Below are 22,231 nucleotides of genomic sequence, written 5' to 3' on the forward strand. Positions count from 1 at the left end.
CTACAAGATGATTCAGTTGCTCAGTGAAAATACATTGTGGTTAAACTACCATTACCCATGTGACCATTCTGCCATCTAGCTTCCAAAGACATGAACAGAAAGCAGTGGAGTGGTTCTTTTGAAAGCACTGCTCATTTAGTTAGAATCTAAACATGCACCTAGTTTCCTGCTGGAGATTAGTGGTCCTAACTTCTTCTTTTAATTGACCTATCAGCCCAGTTACAAGCAGTGTTGAGGACAGTATTTCAACTACAGTCACACATGTAAATACATTCATGTACCCTCAAATGGGATCTCTCAAATTTTGTACCAATCCATTGCCTCTTATCACAGCCATTTGCAAGATTATCAGTACTTACAGCCAACTACACAACTATTCAGGCACAGAGACAGCAAACCAATGTGCAAGACCAGGATGCGGGTTCTTAACCCTTTTGGCTCATGAAATTGCTCTGCAGAAAGAGGAAGATTTACCCTTATGGGCAAAGAGCACTGAGAAGGGGGAAAGATAACAGGTATGTTTTTCCCCTTAATGTAAGATTTAAGAGCAACAAAAGCAAAAAGCAAAAAGCGGGAATGGTTAAGAATCCCCTCCCCCGCCGCACATCTTTTGCTTTAGTTTACAGCCTCTGCAGCTGCACTCTGTAAAGCAGATAGCGTCACACGTAGTTGCCCCAGATAAGCAGCTGCTTTCTCAAAAGCCTGCATAGTGAACAACTGGCCCCACTTCAGATAAAACCCCCCATTCATATTTGCCTTGGCTTCCCCCCATTTTTGTAGCACTTAGGCAGCTATGTGTCCTGCTCCCCTGAGGATCAGTGAAAGCAACAGCATAATATAATTAATTATAACAGTTAAAACATGATTGCTAATCAATATGCTGAGATGCTCTGAAGGCGGAAACAGAGAAACAATGATTTATGTCTCGTATTTACAGATCGCCATTCCACTGTGCCCACTTAAACAACTATGCTTGAAAGGAACCTGTATGCAAGAGGCAATAATTTCCATATGTAAGATATGGAACATAGGAAGCTACTTTATACTGGGTCAGCTCAATATTGTCTACACTGACTTGCAGCCACTCTCCAGGGTACTCTTGGACTAATGCCAGAGATTGAACAGGGGATATTCTGCATGAAAATCAGGTGCTTTACCACTGAGCCTCCGCTGAAATGAAAAGGTCAATATGAATGCAGACATACAGAAGTCAGAAATGTGATAGCACAAGCAAAATAAATACACACCGTTCAGGGCTATAGGCAAACAGTGTGGTGACTGATAGGGGATAGGAGGCAAAGTGATAGATTCTGCTCATCATTTCAGTGTGTGTGTGTGTGTCCATCATATTTCCAAGAACATTCCCAACAATTAATGGGTATCTCATGACTTTGTTCCACCTAAAGTGCTTATTATACACATCCAAGATTTTGGACATGGCTCAAGATCTTTGATAGAGCACACAACTCCTTCTCCCGTGCGTCAGTTCCATTTATACGTAAATGACTAACAACACAGAGTACTTTATTTTGCTTTTCCAAAGACTCTTCGATGCAGCTGGGATTGCATCAGCGACATGAAACAATGTCAAACATTGTGCTCAGATCTTTCAGCTCTACTGCAGGGCTTTAAAAAAACCAAAAACCCCTCAAGTGCAATTTTTGGGAACCACTCACCATCATCCTACAGGGTCCTTGTGATATGCAACAATAGTAACTCCACATTCCTTTAAATGAATAAATATGACAACACCTGAATAACACCTGAAAATGTTTGAAAAAGCCCACGGGGCACAGGCTTTTTAATCACACCCTAAGCGAGCAGATTTTAATTACGAGGGAGATTCATTCAAACCATTAAATGGAACTGGTCTATGTCTACATTTATCATCCATTGCAGCCTCTGTAATAGGCATACTACTCAACACATAGCTTGATGGACCTGCTGAAAAAACCCCAGCTATTTAGGATTTCTGAGAGACATGTTCTGTAGGAGATTTGATCCATGCACAACTAAGTTGTATTTCAGATATTTAATACAGTTGCATCCTGTCTTTCCACCTCTCTCACAATAGGATCCTAACACACCTTATTTTTGTTCCTTATCCTAAAACTAATCGCTAGACAGATCTTGACTAAGGTGCAGAGCTAGGGTCTTCTGTGTGTTGTGGAGGGTGGGGGTGATTAAAGAAAGCAATCCTTCTGTCAGACTGGGAATATCTCCCCACTCACCCAGTTTAGGATATCCCACCATTCTTTAGCAGAGTTTCTTTTCTTTCAGCAAAGTAAGCATCTTACGTATATGCCAAACAAAGCTTCAACAGTACAGAAAACTGTAACGTAATTACATACTGAGAGAAACTAAAAACAACATCATGAGGCAAGAATGACTGAATTTAACTGAACACCCGAAGGGAGGGGCCGATTCCAGAGCACAGCACAAAGGCCCCACCCACCAGATGCCATACATATTACTAATCAAATTAGGCCCCAGTGTTTTTCTTACACTGCAGTCATGGTAAGCAACATGCATTTGGCCAGCTTGTACACATTTAAGGGTTTATTCAGAAAAATCAGCTTATCGTGCATCTTTGATGACTTTTCAAAGTAATCTCAGTAAGCATAAGGTCCAGTAATGGAAATGTTCATCTGTGAAGCCATGCAATGGTGGGGGGAGCCAGAAAGGCTTTGCAATGATAGTTGCAAGCACCACTGATGTGGCACCAGAGTGATGTTCAAATAGCATTTAAAGGGTGTGGATATCAAAGTGGATTTAGCTCCAAAACAAGGAATGTAGGGAGAGGTTTGGAAGCACTTTGGAGGGGCAAACAGATGAATCCTGCCTTCACTTCTGCAAAGCAGGGGCTTGGAATTGGTCCCAAAATGGTAAAGTTCCAAAATGGCCTATGTTCATACTGAAGAACATGCAATATTTTATATTTAAAGAATCAAAAAGAGGCTTTGTTGGTACATAATTTTAAAAGCCTCCAAAATCCAATTGGGCAAAGCTTTATTGGAACCAACCAAAATGTCACAGAAGTGGGGCAAGCTTTAGAGTTCTCTTGGACTCTTTCATTAGGCAAGGCAGTACATGAATTAGAGGATGATGAGGAAAAATAAAATACCAAAATCAGATTGATGTGTGTGGTCTATGCAAATAAATACCTGGTGCTTGGCCTTTTTAAAAGGAACAACTAAAACCCAGGAGGCCAGTTCCTGGAGATGTGTGGCCTGACTGGAGAAGTTAATTACTATCTGTGTAGGCTCTCAGGCCTTGTAAAGAATAAAGTTTGATTTCTTTTTTAAAACACACATTATGAATTCATGTGTGAATAGAAAAAGATAATACAGTGCAGTAACAATTAAGTCAGCATGTTTAAATTAAGACTGTTGCATTTATCCTCACTCTGCTCTGTTTACCCCAGAAATGTGCTTTGTTTGAGTCTGGGAGAGATCTGGCTACAAGTTTTATTTTATCTGATATGGGGAGCAGCCATTGCTTCTTTATCTCAAGATCCTGAGTGTATAACTTGATATATGTACCACATGGGAAAGACTTATTCAGCCTGCAGTCTCCATCTTGGAACTGAGTCTCCAGGAATTAAGCTCTTTCCCAGTCTGCATCTCTACAGGAATTGTATTTGATATGTTGGTATTGTTTTATCATTTGTTGCTTGCCGCCCTAGGTGCCTTTTGAAGGTAGGGCAAGATATAAATTAAATAATTTTCCGTGCTATTTTAGTTTTTCCATGTGGTACACCTTGCCAGATAAAGAGTTCTGAAGAATTTGGAAGCTCGCCATGCTCCAATGGCACTGTGGTATTGGTGGGAACTGTAACTCTGTGAGGGGCAAACTACAGTGCCCAGAATTCTCTGTGGGGAGAAATGTGCTTCAAATGTGCTTTAAACATAGAGCGTATATATAAAGTCACACACCATTCCACATACAGCAACCAACGGAATTGGCAAGTGCATCTTACTTCAACACGGACAACAGGACAGTTTCCTTCATTGCATCTGAGGACGGCAGGCTAGTTTACAGGGCAGACTATGGGGCTCAAACAACTGAGATCTGCGGGTAGAAGCCAGTATAGAAATCCAACAAATAACAATAACAGCAACTCTGTCTTCCAATGGAGGGGAATGGCTGGGAACCCATCACATGCTCAGCCCAAGGCACTCACCTCACTGGTAGGGCCTGACCTGTCATCATTTTATAGTTAATCTTTAAGAAAAGCTTTTATCTGATTTGTTTCACTATTATAAAAAATCAACTTCTGAGATTTTATACATAGATATATAGATACACATACACAAACACAAACACACACACAAACACACCCCTTTATGACTAGCAAAGGACACAGACAACTATGTGTGTGACTACAAAAGAGAACCGACAGCAGCTAGTTAAATAGTAATTTCCTGTCACTACTGGGACTAAAAAGGACTTTCAGTATTGCATAGAGAAATTGGTTCCTTTGTATAGCAAGTGATTTACACTTTCCCATTTATGCAAATTTTATTGATACTTTGGTGGTTGCTTTACACACACACTGGATTAGCAGCCTTGGTCACTAGTAAATATTAAAAAGAGCTCCTCTGCCCAGACAGTGCAAAAACACAAGTCATTTGGTGTTTTTCCGCTCATCAGCTGGAAGCCACCCTTTGGGTTAGATCTGTCTGACAGATGTTACATCCAAAATGTGCACATACAGATGTGTACGTGGGTGCAACTGCACAATACGGAAACATGGCAGATTCAGTGATGCACAACATTGCTTAGTGTGCATACATTAGCAAAACAAAGGTTATTAGATGACTGGCCTTTAAGAAAAGGAAACCTTGGCGCTGGGCTTTGGGAAGAGAAGGCACAAGGCTCTGGCTGGAAAAGTGCTAACAAGGGATTGGGAAGGAGGCAGGATCCTGTCAGAGCCCCTCACACCTCCTTCCCCAAGCCCAGCACCTTCCTTACTTGGCTTTGGGAAGGCCGTGCAAGGACTGGGGGGAGTGTCAAATGTTGCTGAGGGCTACCAATAAAAGACCCCAAGGGCTGCATGTGGATCTTGGGATGTATGTTGGACCACTTTGAACTAACCTAACAATTGAGAGATCAAAAGGTCCATCTCTAGATAAGTATCTTTACTTAGCGCTTGGCTTTCATTCCCGATTAATGAGATGCTGGAAGGAAGAGACAAATCCTCAGCAATATCACAACCATTTGCCCTTTATTGACACTGATGGGTTACTGTGCCTTATTGGTCTTGCTTGATATTTTCATTGTTATTGATTTGATCTGCCTTGACAATTTGTTTTGCAACATAGTTTCTCATCTCTTCCAAAAAGCATCTGTAATTGTTTCAATATTGGTTTTAAACTTATTGTTGTAGTTGTTTTCCTTATATTAAGAAACCTTTTCCCCAATAACATTAAGAAGCAATGTGACCCAAGCACATTATCATGCCATTGCTTTCCCCCTTATTGCCATTTCTGCAATGAGAGCCGTCAATTTTTCAATTTAAGGGCCACATTCCTCCTAAACCGCAGCAATGTTAACTATGAAGCCCTCCTGTAATTATGATTTAAGGAAATACTAACCATTAAAAAAATAGTCTTACCATTCTACCGCTTTTATTTGGTGAAAGAGTGGCTGTAAATCCAGATGGATATGTCACAGCTAATTAATGAAAGTTACTAGCTGCTGGTGGTTTTATGAGAGATTAAAAACAAAGCTGTACCCAGAAGTCTCATATCCAAGACTCATTGCACAGTCAACATCCTGTTTCTTTCCAAAGACCTGGGTGGATTGAAAAAAAAAAAAAAAGATTTCATTAACACTAGGGAACATGGTTGAGTTATAATTTTTCCATCAATGATTGGGAAGTGCTTGCCCAAGTAAATTGGCTGTTTCTCTGCACAAGTGGTCAGTTAATACTGGATTGTAGAACTGGACCTGGTAAACAACTCTGGAGAGTCCTTACATAAGAGTGGGGAAACATCATTGATTTCAGGCAGGGAACAATCAGAGCTGATGAAACCTAGGAATGTGTTAACTCATTCCCACTTTGAGAAACAGAATCTGCCCAAGAAATAGGGTGAAAAAGCTGTCCTTCGCAACAGGTAAGCTGGAATGGGGATTTCTCCCTCAAGTTCTAGATATGCTCCTAGATCTCCCCAATGAACAATTTCTAAACCAACTGTGGTGATGGCGGGGGAACAGGTTTCTGTCTTCTCAACACTCCTGATCTGGAATCAATCAACTGTTCTGGCAGCATTTGGCCTTCTTGCTGCAAGAGTGAGAGAGAAATGGTACTTCGATGAGGCACAGAGAGGTGAAGCTATGACATGTTGGCAAATCAGACTTGCTGCATGAGCAGGACTTAACCCTGATGACACCAGCAGCCAAAATGCAGTTTTCAGCAACTGTACAGAGGCTAGGTTGAACAGGTTTTGCCATCACGCAGGAAAAGAAACATCTAGAGATACCAGTAGCTTGAAAACCTTATCTCAAGCATAGGAAGAATGCAGCTAAGGAGGGTTCATATTGCCACATGTTCATTTATCACTTTAGTACTGTTTCATTTGCATGCAAATGTATGCAGCTTTAAATCGAGATTTCTTTACTTTGGCAGCTCTCTCATAGTCCTATTTGGTAACTAACCTCTGCCCTTATGCAAGAGAAACACTGAGTTTTGTAAACATCCAGACACACTTACTCTTAGTTGCAGTTTCCAGACTGCTGCCCCCTCTTCTCATATTTATCAGCAGCAGCTGATTTCGCAAAGCTGCTGCTATATCAGAGCACCCATGCACAACTTTCTCCCAGGTGGATTCTGAACTTATTTTGTAATGAGATAAAATAATGATCACCTGTGTGATCACACCCAAGTTGCTCACCTATTGTGCCTGCAAAAAAATAATTTCAAAAGCTCATCTGCTCACCTTCACATGCTTTTCCATCCACATTAACAATGAAGTAGTGACAAAATCAGAAAAAAAAGCTTTTAGTGCGTATATTTAGCTGCCTTTATAATACAGACTTCTCCCCATGATTTATTGAGTAACTATATAAAAAGTTTTGCAGCAGCAGCAGAATTAATACAACCTGTGCAACAACAATAAGGGTCAGGCTTTTTGGCAACTTCACATAATTAGCTCAGGTGTCACTTTAAAGGGGCAAGTGTAAAGATGTGAAAAGATCACTCATTTCACTTGCTTCAATCCCACACACCCCTGCTCTTAGCAAAATAGTACTGAGTGTTCAAATGCAACTCTTGAAATTACAAATACAGCAATAACTCATTACAGAAAGGGAAGGAAAACCCAGCATAGTTAAATAGCAAAGTGCTTCTTTATGGCACAATCCCCAGGACTCTGCTGCACAAGGGCCTTAGATTTGCATAATTACAATTAATTTCAATTGAGTGTGTGCAGAGTTAGTTACTCATGGATGGTCCTCTCAGACTTTAAATGAGACTGAATGGAAACTCACTAGATTTCAGTGTGGGCCCTACAATTTTTTTTAAAAAAAGAAACAAATTCCCTTGCTAAACACTGAAAGAGTAAAAATGCACCAATTTCTACAGATTCAATACATGTTTACAAACTCACTGCAACACCACAAATAGAATGTTCAGGTTTTTTGGGTGGGGAGGCAGTCTAGTATTTGGCAGACAGGGTGGAATTACTTGAATTTCTCGATATTAGAAAGTTGCCTTGTCCATTTACCCCGAATAAGCTGTTGGAATGAAGGAGGAAATAAATTGGAAATACAGCGTGCCAGAATATAACCACTAATGCTCTGAAATTATAGGCTCAATTCAGGAATACTGCAGCGATGATTCAAACACCAACTCACTACTGAGTCTTTGTTTCTGAATGACTAAGTCCTTATAGCGTCCATCCAATATGTTGGCAAAACAGTAGCATCATAACCTACTTTAATACAGTTGTGTGCAAATTTCAGAGACCAGAGAGATCTCAGTATGTCTTAACTTTCCCTTTTAAAAGAATGGCTAAAGGCTTATGCCTTTAATAGGAGCACCAAAACTGAAGTCACATAGGAGAGGCAGGTAACTTTGGTTGAACTTCAATCAGAACTAGCCACTGCATAAGACTGAGGAAGAGTCCATAGAGAGAGTGCCAACATTGGGAGCAACATCAGGAGAGAAATTCAGAGTGATCATACTGCTGATAAGAAGATTTGCTGGCAATATTTTTAGCACGGACAGTTGCTTTCAAGAATTGTCCCTTTCAGTATACATGGGTTCGTTGAACTTCATCATTTTTCAAACCAAGTTTTGCACTTTCAAAAAGGCTATTATGTGAGTGGAAAAGCTTATTGGATCACGATGTCTTCTCATTCATCCAGTCCTCTACCCTTAGTGGTAAATGTCTTGTTAATTCCGCAGCATGTATGTACAGTTCCTAAGGATCACAATAAGCAGCATCTTTCTTTAAAGCTCTTCTTGTTCTTGCTGCTCTTCTTGCCATTCTTGTCTTTGTTTTCCGACATCTTCTTGGCTCTAATCTCTCTCATTAGATCAAAGAATACCTAAAATGAAAAACTGCACATTAATAAGAGAATTTTTTTTTAGCATACAGGGATTCAGCCTATAATAATAATATACAATATGTTGTTTGCTTTATAAGAAAAGTTAAAAATACCACAGGAATAGACCTTTTTACCGTTGTTTTAGATAGATTTAAAATCTAAACACAAGAACACAATGGAAATAGATACAACAGGTATCTACAGAATATTACATTTTGTCGATAATGAAGCGTTTTAATGACTAGTAAAACAACACTCTTTTTTATTACTTTTGTATAAAGATCCAAATTTGGTGCAGAATACATGGATTATGGTGGAATCAAAAATTACTACTTTTGCATAAAGATCCAAATTTAGTGCAGAATACATGGATTAGAGTGGAATCTAGAAGAATTCTATAGGAACATTTTCCTATGGACACACGAAAAGTTTAAATGGAGACCTAGCCTTTATGCATACTAACATAAAGCTTAATGACACATATTTAAGATGAAGAACTTGGGATTCAATCTTAGTGAACTTGCTGACAAGATTTTCAAACCACAATATAAAGAAAGCTCAGGTTGTAGAGAAAATCTGCATTCAGTCAGTATAACTGTTCACCAAGAAATGAGATCTGAAGCACAGATTGTATTGCAGTTACCCCCAATGCACTTTTTAAAGAAGTTTTGGTGATCGAGAGCAACTGAGAAGGCTCCCTTTGGAAGGCATTTAGCAAGGTTGCAAGGAAACCAGTACTTCTCAATTAAACTCATGCCAAGTCATTATATGCCATGAATATACTACAAGATGTGTTCAGCATGGTCATACTAATATTCATTTAACCCAGCCACATAACACAATTTGTAGTCGGAGCATAATTTAAGAGGAAAACCAGCAGCCAAGACAGGAATCCTGTATTCTCACATAAAAGTAGCAAGTTTCCTTGCTATCCAAATGAGATCCCTATAGTTCTTAAACAAGACTTCCCTCAAATTCTCCATAATAATAGGAGTCCTCAAAGGGCAAGCGTTTATTGTTTTTTATTTATCCACGACTGCAAGTCAGTAACCATATTTAGAAGGCTGCTGCCCCCAAACCAACTTAGTACTTTACCTTATCTACATTTGCTCTGGTTTTTGCTGATGTCTCTACATATTGCACTCCCCACTCGTCTGCTTTACTTCTAGCCGCTTCTACAGGCACTTGCCGACGGTCTTCCAAGTCAGATTTATTTCCCACCACAAGTAAAGGTATCTTGTCCTCTTCAGCTTTTACACGCAGGATCTGCTCCCTAGTAAAAAATATTAAACACAAGCAACTGAGGTGGCTATCATAGCAATTTCCCAGTAGTCTAAAACTATGGAAAATGTACACCAATTTATTATTTCACATGCCAAGAAATGATGGGAGCATTTCTGAAATAGAGGTTTAAAGTTCTTCGCTCAACTAAAACTACAAAAGAAATGTGTCTCAAGGAAGTTGACAGAGATAGTGTGGGCCTGGAGACAAAGGCCAAGAAAAGTTGAAGGAGTTTGATAAGTTTAGCCAGAGGTTATGATAGATGTCTTCAACTATAACAAAGAGCTGCCACACAGAGATGAAGAAAATTTGCTTCTGTTCACTCCAGACAGTAGGACATGAACCAATGGGTTCGAATGATAAATGAAAGGGATAACACTAAACATTAGGAATAACCTACTGATGGTACAAGCTGTTCCAACAGTGGAACAGGCTTCCTTGAAAGTTGGTGTAATTTTCTTCATTAGGCATTTTTAAGAGAAGGTTCAATAGCAAACAAACAGGGATACTGTAATAGTGTATTTCCTGCCTTGGCAGAGGTTGGACTGGATGACCTCTGAGGTCCCTTCCAAAACTAAGATTCTGCTACAAACATTCACCCCAAGAAACAGCTAAACATACATAACACAAATATTGCTAATGTTCATTTGTAGCCTTTATACCTTCAGATGTGCTCACTATTTTCCTGTCCCAACTGCAGGAACAAATATTAAGAAAGTGAAGCACAACACTTAAAATGTTGTCCCTGGGAGGCAAGGCAGGGCAGGGCAGGGCAGGGCATGGCAAAGATTATTTTACCCTTCAGTGGCAAAAAGTAAGGAAACGTCTGTGTTACCTGGGTCAAATGAATTCCACCCAGGTAACAACCTCAATTTCACTATTAGTTACACTTGTAAAATGATGTTCACTTTGGCATATTATTCAGTTCATTGGACCATATTCCGTTTTTGGCACACAGTATATGCACTACACACAAAGCCTACAGAAAATGCCTAGACATCACTACTTACCTAAACTCTGCTGTTGCTGTAAAGGATTCATGCTCAGTTATGGAGAAAACTAGGAGAAAACCCTCTCCACTACGGAAGTAATTGTCTCGAATAGCTGCATAATCTTCTTGTCCAGCTGTATCCAAAATATCGATCTGTACTTCCTCACCATCCAAAACTACTTTCTTTCTGTAACTATCAGCCTTCGTAGGTTCATAGTCTTCAACAAACTAAGAGTTATAAAAGGAGTAATTAACTGTAGAGTACCCATACTCGGCTTCTGATACCTGATTTTTGTCAACTTCAGCCCATATGCCAATAAGGATTCCTTCAGCCCATATGCCAGGAAGACTAGACATCAAAGACCAATATGGATTGGTTATCAAATTATCAATAGTGACTTCTGGGAACAATGTAGCAAAACAGTTTACCTTACAAGCCACCTTATATTGGTGTTCTTCAACCTTGGGTGCCCCAATGTTTTTAGACTACAATTCCCATCATCCCTGATTATTGGCTAAGGTGACTGGGGATTATGAGAACTACAGTCCAGCATACTTTAGTTGAGATTCCTGCATTGCAGGGGGTTGGACTAAATGCCCCTCAGGGTCCCTTCCAACTCTACAATTCTAGGAACATCTGAGGACGCATATGAACTGTGACCAACATGTAGGTCTCAAGCGAAAGACAAGATACTATTTATATGTCCTCTTAGCAAAATATGTTGGAAACTAACTATCAAATCTTATCATGCTTCTTGGATACAAAGTATTTTCTTTCGCTGTGCTATTTTAAGGCTGCGGTTTTGACTCTGAAGAGCACAGGACACAAGGCTAAAAATGCCTCCTTCACTATGGAATTAGAGTTGCGCAGTAAGACATTAAGAGTTTATACGAGTGGGGCTGGAATATGAGATTCTCAGCAAAAAGAGATACATTTTAAAAATATTTAGGTTTCTTTTTGTGATGAGAAAAGGCAACATCGTTCCCTGCAAGCTCCCACCCCAGCTTCTGAGATTTCACACTGTTCAAACAATTCCCTGGTCATTTCTATAGATAGAAGTTTTCTTGAGGCGCCAACCCAATTGTCAGATTCTGTGCTTCTGCAGCACAAGCATGGAACCACAGAACACACACAGCTCTAAGTGACATTTGATGTACTATTGTTATCATAAAGTATATATATATAGCACAACAAATTCTCTGGAGTGCTTGAGAGAGATAAGAGCAGAACAGCCTACTTGAACCTCCAAGTTTTTGTGAAAGAGGAACTTAATCTCTGAACTAAGCTGTAAATGCAAGAATTCAACAATATAAAATCAGCTGTTTTACTGGCCCTGCTATAATTAATGGGGTTATAGCTCTTTTAGGAAGAAACTTCAGTTTTGAAGAATAATGCTTTTTTCCTGTGTTTCTGAACCGGCTGTGCTTAGTTATTTCATATTAGGGAAGCAAAGTGCAGATCCAATAATTGTCCACTCCACTGTAATTGAAAATGTACACATAGATCACAAATCTTACCTCATCATACATAAACTGAAGTGTAAGTGCTGATTTGCCCACACCTCCGCTGCCAACCATGATTACTTTGTGGAGGGCCAGAGAGCTCTGGTTTTTTGCCTTGTTAGCAGCCATTTTTCTGCACTGTTGTCAAGCACCACCAAAGCAGACTGATGAGCTAAAAGGTAAGAAACAGAAAACGTGTTTGGTATGTAAATCAAGTATTTAAAATTTAGAATCAGTGTAGAGATTTATCACAACGCCCTTTGATTAATGCTTTTGCTCTACAGTATTAACAGTGCACACCTTGGTAAGCTACAGTCAGGCATAAACTATGGCTTCCAATGAATGAGCAGTATTGCTGGATACCCTGCTCACCCTGCTCAACTGTAGCCCTGCCTACAACTGCAGCAAACAGGTCGTGAGGCTTGGCACACTAGGCAAACCAGCATTCCTGTCCCTCAAACAAACCATGAGTGGGAAGCAAGAAGCCCTGGTTTATGTTTCTGGTTTGTTTGGAGAAAAACAAGTCACAGGTAGTGGCTCACATGACATGTGATGCTAATTTAGCCCTTTGGTTTGTTTCTCTTTGCCGCAGCCAAGGCAGAATGAAGCAAGTAAAATTTGAGCAACTCCAACACACAGCTCAACACACAGCCTGCAACTGTTAAGTGAAGAGACCAAAGGAGCATTTATGAACTATCCCCAATTTTACTGGCCACAACATGACACCGAACCAGAGTGCCACATTAACTAGTCTCAAGTTTGTGTGTTCCCCATTCTCTCTTCTTCGTCTGGCTCATCTACCAGGTGGAGATTGGAAGCAGCCACTTGTTTTCAACCAACTACAGTTAATGGCGGGATCCAATGAAGTAGTACCATCAGTTCAAGGACTTCTGGCTGTGTAATGGACCTTCTTCTTCCTCTTTTTGCGTGCTGCCAAATCTCTTCTGGGTTATCTCCAACCCTCTGCAGCAGATATGGGGAGAGGCACACAGAGAGAGGGTAGGGAATTTCTGTTGTACAAATGGAAACCCTTGCACCAATGGTACTACTACAATGGATACCACCAAGATGTGTTTCCTAAACGGGGGCATACATTTTAGTTTAAAACATCAAACTAGAGCTGTAAAGGTCTGTCGAAAAATAAAACAACCCCATGGAGGACTAAAAGGACACGGTTTGGTAGGGCGCAGCTACTGCATGCTCTCCTCTCTTCATGCACTGACTTATGCCCAATTCAGAATGCCTGAATAGGACTACCATAGGCTGTGTTTCGGAATGGACCAGAAACTGTCAAACTCATTTTACACCAAATTTAGCTATATTGCATGGTATAACCATCTCAGGGAAACAAACCACTGGAGTAAAGTGCCCCCGCATATCTATAGACCCTTCCCGCATATCCAGTTTATAGGAACTCAGGACAAGCAAGACACCTTTGAGATGATTTCCTATCACTGCTTAAGAAGCATTAACTCTGCATTCACTGAAACCACACATTTCCCTTAACCTATGAACAGGAATTTCCTTGAGACACCTTACATTTTTAGAAGCTGCTTCGTACGCAGGCAATGTTTATATAAATACACCCAAAGAGATGGATATTACATTATTTAAGTACAACTTAAATCAATTTTAAAACAATCAAATGGCTTCAAGAGTACATTGCTTTCCATTTCATTACTTAGTATCTTAAAATAGAATCCGTGAAGTAGGAAGCAAACTACAGTTAAGCAAGCATGCTCAATCATTCTCATTTTACTTGCCATGCAGCTGGCGTTTACAGACTTTCTCCAGCTACAATGCAACTGAAAGCAGCCATTCTTCAGAGGGCCTTTAGTTTATACAGATACAAACAGAACTCCTTTGTGAAACCCTTCCAGTAGCCAACTTCTAAATTATTGGCTGAAATTTTAAACTAAATATATTCTGTATAAATTGCAATACTGTAGTGTGTTGTATTTTGTATCTTCATAGTTCATGTATGGCACAGAAAGGTACGGAGACTATGAAGTCACAAGGTTCAAGTTACATACATTGTGGAGATCCAGAGTTAACAACATGTTTAGCAGTTTTACCAAAATATAACATTCTTAAGAGTAATTAAAGACCACTTAAAAAGAAACACCTGGAGGATTGAGGACCGTAGGTGTTCCAGTGGCAACTTCAACTGTATGGTAACCCCCTGACCCAGGTTGATCAGCACAAAACAAATCCATGTAGAGTGGTACCTCGGGTTACAGACGCTTCAGGTTACAGACTCCACTAACCTAGAAATAGTACCTCGGGTTAAGAACTTTGCTTCAAGAGGAGAACAGAAATTGCACAGTGGCGGTACAGCAGCAGCGGCAGGCCCGATTAGCTAAAGTGGTACCTCAGGTTAAGAAACTTTTCAGGTTAAGAACGGACCTCTGGAACAAATTAAGTTCTTAACCCGAGGTACCGCTGTATCAAAGAGCCTAATTGTTCTAATGTTCTCCCAATAAGCATGTATAGGAGCTCTCCCACCACCAGATCACCACACAATTTTCATATATACATTGTTAGAGAATGTGTGTGCATGTTATGCCAGGGCAGGTGACAACACTAATAGTCTACTGTGACTAACTACCAAAAAAGCTGAAGGACTAAACATGTACTAACAAGTGATCGGTTTAGTCACCATGTATTTAAGAACACCGTGTTTGCCACATGAAGAGAGAGATACAGAGGTGGCCGAGCAGCCTTTAATCATTCAAGAGTACATTTATTCAAGTGAATCATTCAAAGGCAAGCTATAAAACTTGGGCCAGGCTGTAAGTAATGTACTATTAAGTTTAAGTCAAGGGATTGCCATTTATATTATGATTTATATTATGAAGAGATACTTCAGCTGTTCAAATGGTTACCTTTTGCTGCTCTTTATATCTAAATAAATTAGACAGCTATTTTTGCTTCTCTCCCCACATCACTTAGCCTTGAACAATAGGTCAGAACATTCAGAAAGCCCAAAGGGTAATGCTTTATATGACAGAAGTGTATTGATAGATTAAATTAGAACAAAGCTAGGCACTTTTTTGTCTATTCTTATCTCTCGATGTTTAACAGAAAGAATATTTTGCCTTTCAGTATTGGGACTCCAAGCCTGAAGCTACTTGTGCCTAAGAGTTTAATTGAAATCTATGTAGAAGATAGCCTTCTATTACAAGCCAAGTCCTTTTAAAAAAATAATAATGTATGCATTCTGAGCAACAGAGTGCATACATTTCCCAAGCTGATTTTGTTTAAAAATGCAAATTTCTTCTTTAACCTAGATAAAAAATGCTGAGCAATAACCAAGGATACCTGAATCCTCCTACATTAAAAAGCCCACACACAAAATGTTGTTGCCATGGCTACATGCCATCATTCTGCTTTCTTTCTTGGGACCATAATATTATTCACTGAATCTAAAGGAGCATTCTACCCTTTCTGTCGACATAAACAGTCAAGCTTGCTCAGTGACCAAATATAAAAGTTTAGGGAAATACATGCTCTGGGCTCATTAGTGATGCAATCAAAACTGGCATATCAAAGAGGAAAAACTAGTTTATATCAAGTCACCATCAACTCCACAGAGCTCTGATCTTGAAGCAGTGAGTCAAGCATAAGGAAATGCAGTCCGGGCCAAAATAGGCATGCAACATTGTGTGGCAGGCATTCATTTTCCCCTGTTTTCATTAACCCGAGTAACTGTTTTGGAAATTTCTCAATATTGCTCGGCCACTGACTGGGACAGCCTATTTCTGAGTCTCAAATACCTTGAGTACATTTCCCATGAAGCCTCAAAAAGGTACAACTACTAATTTAAAAAATATATAAATGAACTAAACAAACAAGTAAAATGTTTATTATACCTTGGTAGGTTATATGCAATCATCAGGAAGCTGTTAAGTATTTTTTGTTGTTGTTTAGACAATTCGTTTTAGCAGTAAGATAGCAAGTCTAAAATACTTTATTATTACGTAAATAGTTTAAATATTTATTTAAAACAGTAACCTGTGTTAATCTGTTTTCATCCAGGAATTTGCCATTTTTTCCTCAAAGCATCAGGGAAGGGAGAAACAGCAGCAAAAGAATTAATAATAATAATAATAATTTTTTATTTATACCCCGTCCTCCCCAGCCAAGGCCGGGCTCAGAGCGGCTTACAAGCAATAATAAAAACAAGATGAATGATTACAACTTAAAAACAAAAGTAAAATACAACATTAAAATAATGGAACATTAAAATGTAGCCTCATCGCAGGAGGAGAAGGAAAAGAAAAAAGAAAGAGAGGGAGGGGGGGAATCAAATTGGCTCCAAGCCAAAGGCTAGGTGGAACAACTCTGTCTTACAGGCCCTGCGGAAAGAAATCAGATCCTGCAGGGCCCTGGTCTCATGAGGCAGAGCGTTACACCACGCCGGAGCCAGAGTTGAAAAGGCCCTGGCTCTGGTTGAAGCCAATCTAACTTCCTTATGGCCTGGGACTACTAGGGTGTTGTTATTTATGGACCTTGAGGCTCTCCGTGGGGCATACCAGGAAATCCAAAGCCCTGCCTCTCTCATGTTTGTCAATATAGACATGGCTGGAGGGAAAATAAGTTATGCCTGCTCCAGGACAGCATTCTCCTGCCCCTGCCCCCTACAATATTCTGGCATCATGTTAGAACAGGAGGGTTTGGATATTCCCACCAGCAGAGGAGCAAGAACAGCAGAGGTTTCCATGCTTCAGACAGGGAAACCTGCAAGAGCAACTCTCCTCCTCCTGTCCTGGGATGCCTCTCCAGAGACTATAGAAGGGCTGCAAACATGGCGCCCTCAGCTACACCTGCAGAGGCCTTTCCTGGAACAAACAGAATCCCATCTACTCACTGAAATAAGACCCGAAAGGAGAATTGCATTGTAGCCAAAATAGTAGGATGCAGTGTGTAACTGGTTGGGGGGTCTGTGTGGTGCACATCAACATTTTCTCTGGGTTGCAAACATGCACAAGACCCACAAAAGCTTGGTGATCTCTGCACCATAGAATTTTGTTCTATTGTTAAATTTATCTGTACTGTTATACCCAGTTTAGTTTCCGAAGCAGTCATTTATGCAAAAGTCTCAGTAGCTATTTTTACATATATACATAATTGTAAATTCTCTTCCACCAGTACCTTCAAATCTTGCCTTGGGCAGAAGCCTACATATTTTATCAAAATAAGAGATTAAAAGTTGTCATATTTGTGCGTGCTTAAGAAATAATTTATTCAGACTGACAAGGCTGACTGTTTACATCAAGTTGATATATACAACTGAGACAACTAAGCTTTTTTAAAAACAAATCAAAACCCTTGTTTCTAGTTGCAGCCAGGCTAGCACATATTCGTTAGGCTTCAAACTAACAAATAACACTAGAAACATAACACACACAGTGGTACTTCGGGTTAAGTACTTAATTCATTCTGGAGGTCCATTCTTAACCTGAAACTGTTCTTAACCTGAAGCACCACTTTAGCTAATGGGGCCTCCCACTGCCGCCGTGCGATTTCTGTTCTCATCCTGAAGCAAAGTTCTTAACCCGAGGTACTATTTCTGGGTTAGCGGAGTCTGTAACCTGAAGCATCTGTAACATGAAGCATCTGTAACATGAGGTACCACTGTATTTAAAACATTTCCTTACAGTCACCAAATGTGATTCTAGGCTTCTAATCCAAGCTTGTGCACTCCAGTAACCTACTAACCTGAATCTCAATCATGTCATGAACCTGTAATATGCATCACACTGAAGGGAAGCGTAGTTCAGATCAAAACACTCCTCTGCATCACATTGCACATTTATTGTAAGATACAATGCAAGAACCTATCCAGCAGACAAAACAACCCACTGCAGACCTTATAACCGTAGCCCAGTTTGGTTCAATGTTCAGTTCAGATTCTTTCTCACTGGCTTAGATTGAGAGTTAGCAATTAATGGAATAATTCCTCTACAAGCTGAAACTGTAAATCATTTAAACTTTCGAATTTACTACCAGTAGAAAGGCTGGCACCAAGAGGAAAGAGATGGTTGGCAAGAGATTTGGATTTGTTCTTTTCTTCTACCATGATGTTCATTAGTTAAATTGAGCAGCAACCTTACAGAAAATAACCTCAACTACAATCTCCTTTGCAGCTTTTAACAGTGATTTAAAGAAGTGATTTTCTTAAGGCTGCAGGCTTCAGATTTTTTTTAAGAAAAGGAAACTCCACAAATTAGCAAGTATTTGATTAAAAATAATAAGCAGTAGTTAATAACCACTGTCTTTCTGTGCAGCTGCAGAAAGCGTAAGTATTAAGTTTCCAATTAACAATGACTCAATGCTTGGCTCCTATCACATGCTCGGTTAAAATCTGCATACACATCATGCCTTTCCGGAGAAGGGCTTTAAATCAGTACAGCAACCCTCAGATTTACAGGCAATCTGTGTCAGCTCCTACTCCAGTGGGAAAGGAAAGTCTTCTCAAGCAGCAGTTTTCACTGGCATCACAAGCACCCTAACTCAAGCCTGTCTATCCCTTCCTTTACATAGAATCTCTTGTGCTGCTGTCTTCTCCACATAGCTCAAAATCAACATTCTGCATCTAAACAACCCCAGCCGGGATGCCACATCAAAAATGTGCCCAGTGAAAGGACTCACACTGAAGACAGACAACTACCTTTCCATCACACATGCTTATGGATCTGGCAATGTGACCAACACCATAAAAGCAGACCAGTCTTCTCCACCCAACATTTCAACTTATATTCCATACAAGATTTGACAGCAAGTATTGTTGGGCCTCTGGAAAAAAATAACCAGGGCAAAAAGAGCTACATCTATAAGCAACAGCTTCTCATTGTCTTTCACCACATATTCTTATCATTTTTATCCGAACATGAGTTTCATGGGACTAAAAATATATATGTACCCAGTATTTCTTAAGAACCCTTACCACAAGGTTCCGGAGCAGGTTACAGCAATATGAAAATATAGCATTAAAATCAGTTAGAACAATTTAAATGGAAAATAAGGTGTGTCCATATAACAGGTGTCAAAAGCCAGGATAGAGCAATAGCAATTCAAGTATTGCCATATCATGTTACAGCACCCCAATCCATATCTGAAGAACCGGACAAGCCCAAACAATCGAGTCAGCTATACTTACAATTTGGCCACATCATATTCATGTTTCAATCGATGTATACAATTATAACCTAGCCAGAGAGGAGGAATTTAAAGTACTCCTGCCCAATTCTATAAATACCCTGCACTCACAAACTCATTAGAACAACCTTGGCAGATCCAAAGTCTGCTCCTGCACTACTGACCTCCCCCAGTAACTGAAAGGGGAAATCCTCCTTTCTCACAATTCGTAATCCAGACATACTGGTTAATGACCCCTCTTCCCCTACACTCTTTACTTTGTCTCAAAGCGTTCCCAGCTCTACCGCAATGACAACTATACAAAGATCCCCTCTAGCCAACCTTACAGGGTCCACACGCAGGAAGTGGATAATATTTACAATTCGTATAGTTGTTGTTGTTTAGTCGTGTCCGACTTGTCGTGACCCCATGGACCAGAGCACGCCAGGCACTCCTGTCTTCATTCGTATAGTACTCTATGCAATGTGTGTGTGTCACAAAATGCAGATGGCAGAGACCTGAAAGTGACCCTGGGATTTCCCAGTTCATGGCACCCCTAGCCATGTCTACACAGAAGTTAGTCTCAGTGAATCCAATGGGATCAACTGAGGACCGCAGCCTTAGCCTGTCAGACACTAAACCAGTGAACTTGTGGCCCTCCGCTGCCCTTGACCATTAACCAGGTTCTCCGGGCTTGATGGGAACCGCGTCCAAAAGCATCTGAAAAGTCAAAGGCCTCCCATCTCTGCGTTACACCAACTCTCCACAACGAAGCCATGGAGCTTCCACCTGTTGTTTGCCCCCAGCACATGTTATTTCGAAGGTATCCTGCCGCTGAACACACCCCAAGGCATCGTCTGGCTTGAGGTCGAGAAGCCGCACAATCCCGCCCCTCTGCTTCAGCCCAGGCGGACACCATTTCGGTGGCGCCACCAAAGAAAACACTCGGAACTCCACCGAAAAGGGAAGTGCTTAAAAGCAGCAGCAGCAGCAGCACCTCCATCTCTCCGCCAGAAGCAAGCCCCAAACCCCACGGAGAGCTATGCAAAGAGATGGCAAAAGTCTCTCCAGCTGGGGTAGCTCCCCCCCCCCCCGCGCCACACGCACAACTTTCCCAGGTCAACAGCTGAGTTTCTCTTCCCCCTGCCACACACATCACACCCTGGAAACAAGGGCACTGAATGAAAAAGAAGCTCAATATTCCGCTCCCCCCCCCCCCCCGCTTTCCTTTCGCAATTTGCAGCAGCGGGAGCAGCCCAGCCACCCGCCCTTGCTTACAACGCCACTAACCACCTCTCGCCTCATCTTCCCTGCCTGGGAAGAAAGAGGAGATCCCTTTGGAATATATGCATATAATAAGTAAATGACCCCGCCCCCTCACCTCGCTGCTGCTTTTCTTTCCCCCCACCTCCGGAGCAAACGAATCCCCTCTCACCTCCCCGGGCTAGCCACCTCCAGCGCCGCCACCGCCGCCGCCGCCTTGGTTTTCTTACTGGGGCGGGTGCCGCTGCCTCGCTGCGCGCGTTCCACACCCGCACGCCCTCGCGCGCTCCCTCTCCCAGTAAGACCGCCCCAATCAATGAAAGCGCGGCTCCGCGCTAGCCACACACGCCCACACACCAGCCAGCGAGCGCGCGCTCCTGACCTTCCTGAGCGCGCGCGCGCGATTCCACCCCACCCGCGCCATTACCACCACGGAGCAAGCAAATCGACTTCCAGCGAACGCCGCATCTCCAGCGTGTGGGTGTTCCTTTAAAAAAAGGAAGGGAGGAGGAATCCCGCCCCGCCCCTACCCTCGCGTTCACGCCCACGTCCTTCCCACGCGCATCCTCGTATCACCTCCAGGATCCGTCCGTACAAGGGACGGGGCGGAACGTCGGTGGCGGTCACGTGCCACGCGCTGTCCAATCGGAGGAGGAAGAGGACGTTTTCACACACTCACATGATTCGTTTAAAACGAGGAGAACGGAGCGGGAGAGGAAGAAGTCAGGGATGATGTCCCCCCCCCCTCTCCGTCATTAAGTTGGAGCATTCCTCCAACTCACCCTTCTGACTTATTTATTGTACGCCACGCGTAGAGCTGCGTGCACAATGCTGCGAAATAAAGAAATAAAAGGCAATAAATGGGCATGGCAACTTCTGTTAATAAGTGCAGATCGAGTTTGAATTAATGCAAAGGGAGGTTTCTCAATATCTGCAACGGTTTTCACTCTTACCTCAAGCCTTTAAGGCGATATGTCGTAATACGCGTTTTCTGGGCGCCTTGAAAAGGCTGTAAGGCTGAAGTCTGGTTCATTGTTTCTCAGAGTTTGATCCCCAGCTGTTGTTGGACTACAACTCGTGTGATCCCTGACCATTGGTCCTTCTAGCTAGGGATGATGGGAGTTGTAGTCCAAAGTTGCTGCCTGAACGAAAATGCTGCATTCCTGAATGTGCATATCCAACTCCCCTCCCTCTCCTCCCTACAGGGTTCAAGGGAGATAACGCTATGGATTATATTTTCCTTTTTTCTATCTGGGGAAGGGCCATAGCTCAGTAGAGTGCATCTACTTTGTATGTAGGAGGCCCCATGTTCAGTTTGCGGCATCTTTGTGTAGAGCTGGGAGAGTCCTCTGAAACCCTGGAGAACAGCTGCCAGTCAGCGTAGACAATACTAAGCTAGATGGACCAGTGGTCTGACCCAGTACAAAGCAGCTTTCTATGTTTCCATCCCACCACCTTTAAAAATGGTTGTAGGCTAGTACTCAAATTCAACAGTAAAAA

General features: G+C 41.4%; 1 protein-coding gene across 5 annotated transcripts in view; it reads right to left on the reverse strand.

Annotated features, from left to right (window-relative positions):
• Positions 1–6,996: 6,996 nt before the first annotated feature.
• The window catches only part of RALB (RAS like proto-oncogene B), a 30,714-nt gene continuing 15,479 nt past the window's right edge, over positions 6,997–22,231 (reverse strand). The window contains exons 1-6 of one of the 5 annotated variants that reach the window (XM_083431206.1): positions 21,147–21,209; positions 18,201–18,292; positions 12,344–12,500; positions 10,845–11,053; positions 9,649–9,826; positions 6,997–8,553 (exon numbers count right to left, since the gene is read on the reverse strand). In XM_083431206.1, coding sequence (XP_083287332.1) covers positions 8,434–8,553; positions 9,649–9,826; positions 10,845–11,053; positions 12,344–12,457 — 621 coding nt within the window. In that variant the 5' untranslated portion in view covers positions 12,458–12,500; positions 18,201–18,292; positions 21,147–21,209 and the 3' untranslated portion in view covers positions 6,997–8,433. Of the gene's footprint in view, positions 8,554–9,648; positions 9,827–10,844; positions 11,054–12,343; positions 12,501–18,200; positions 18,293–20,849; positions 21,289–22,231 lie in introns of those variants that run through there. The other 4 variants (XM_083431203.1, XM_083431207.1, XM_083431205.1 and 1 more) reach the window with 4 other exon arrangements.

The sequence above is a fragment of the Podarcis tiliguerta genome (genome assembly GCF_965153285.1).
Source record: "Podarcis tiliguerta genome assembly, chromosome: 1".
Lineage (NCBI taxonomy): Eukaryota > Metazoa > Chordata > Lepidosauria > Squamata > Lacertidae > Podarcis > Podarcis tiliguerta.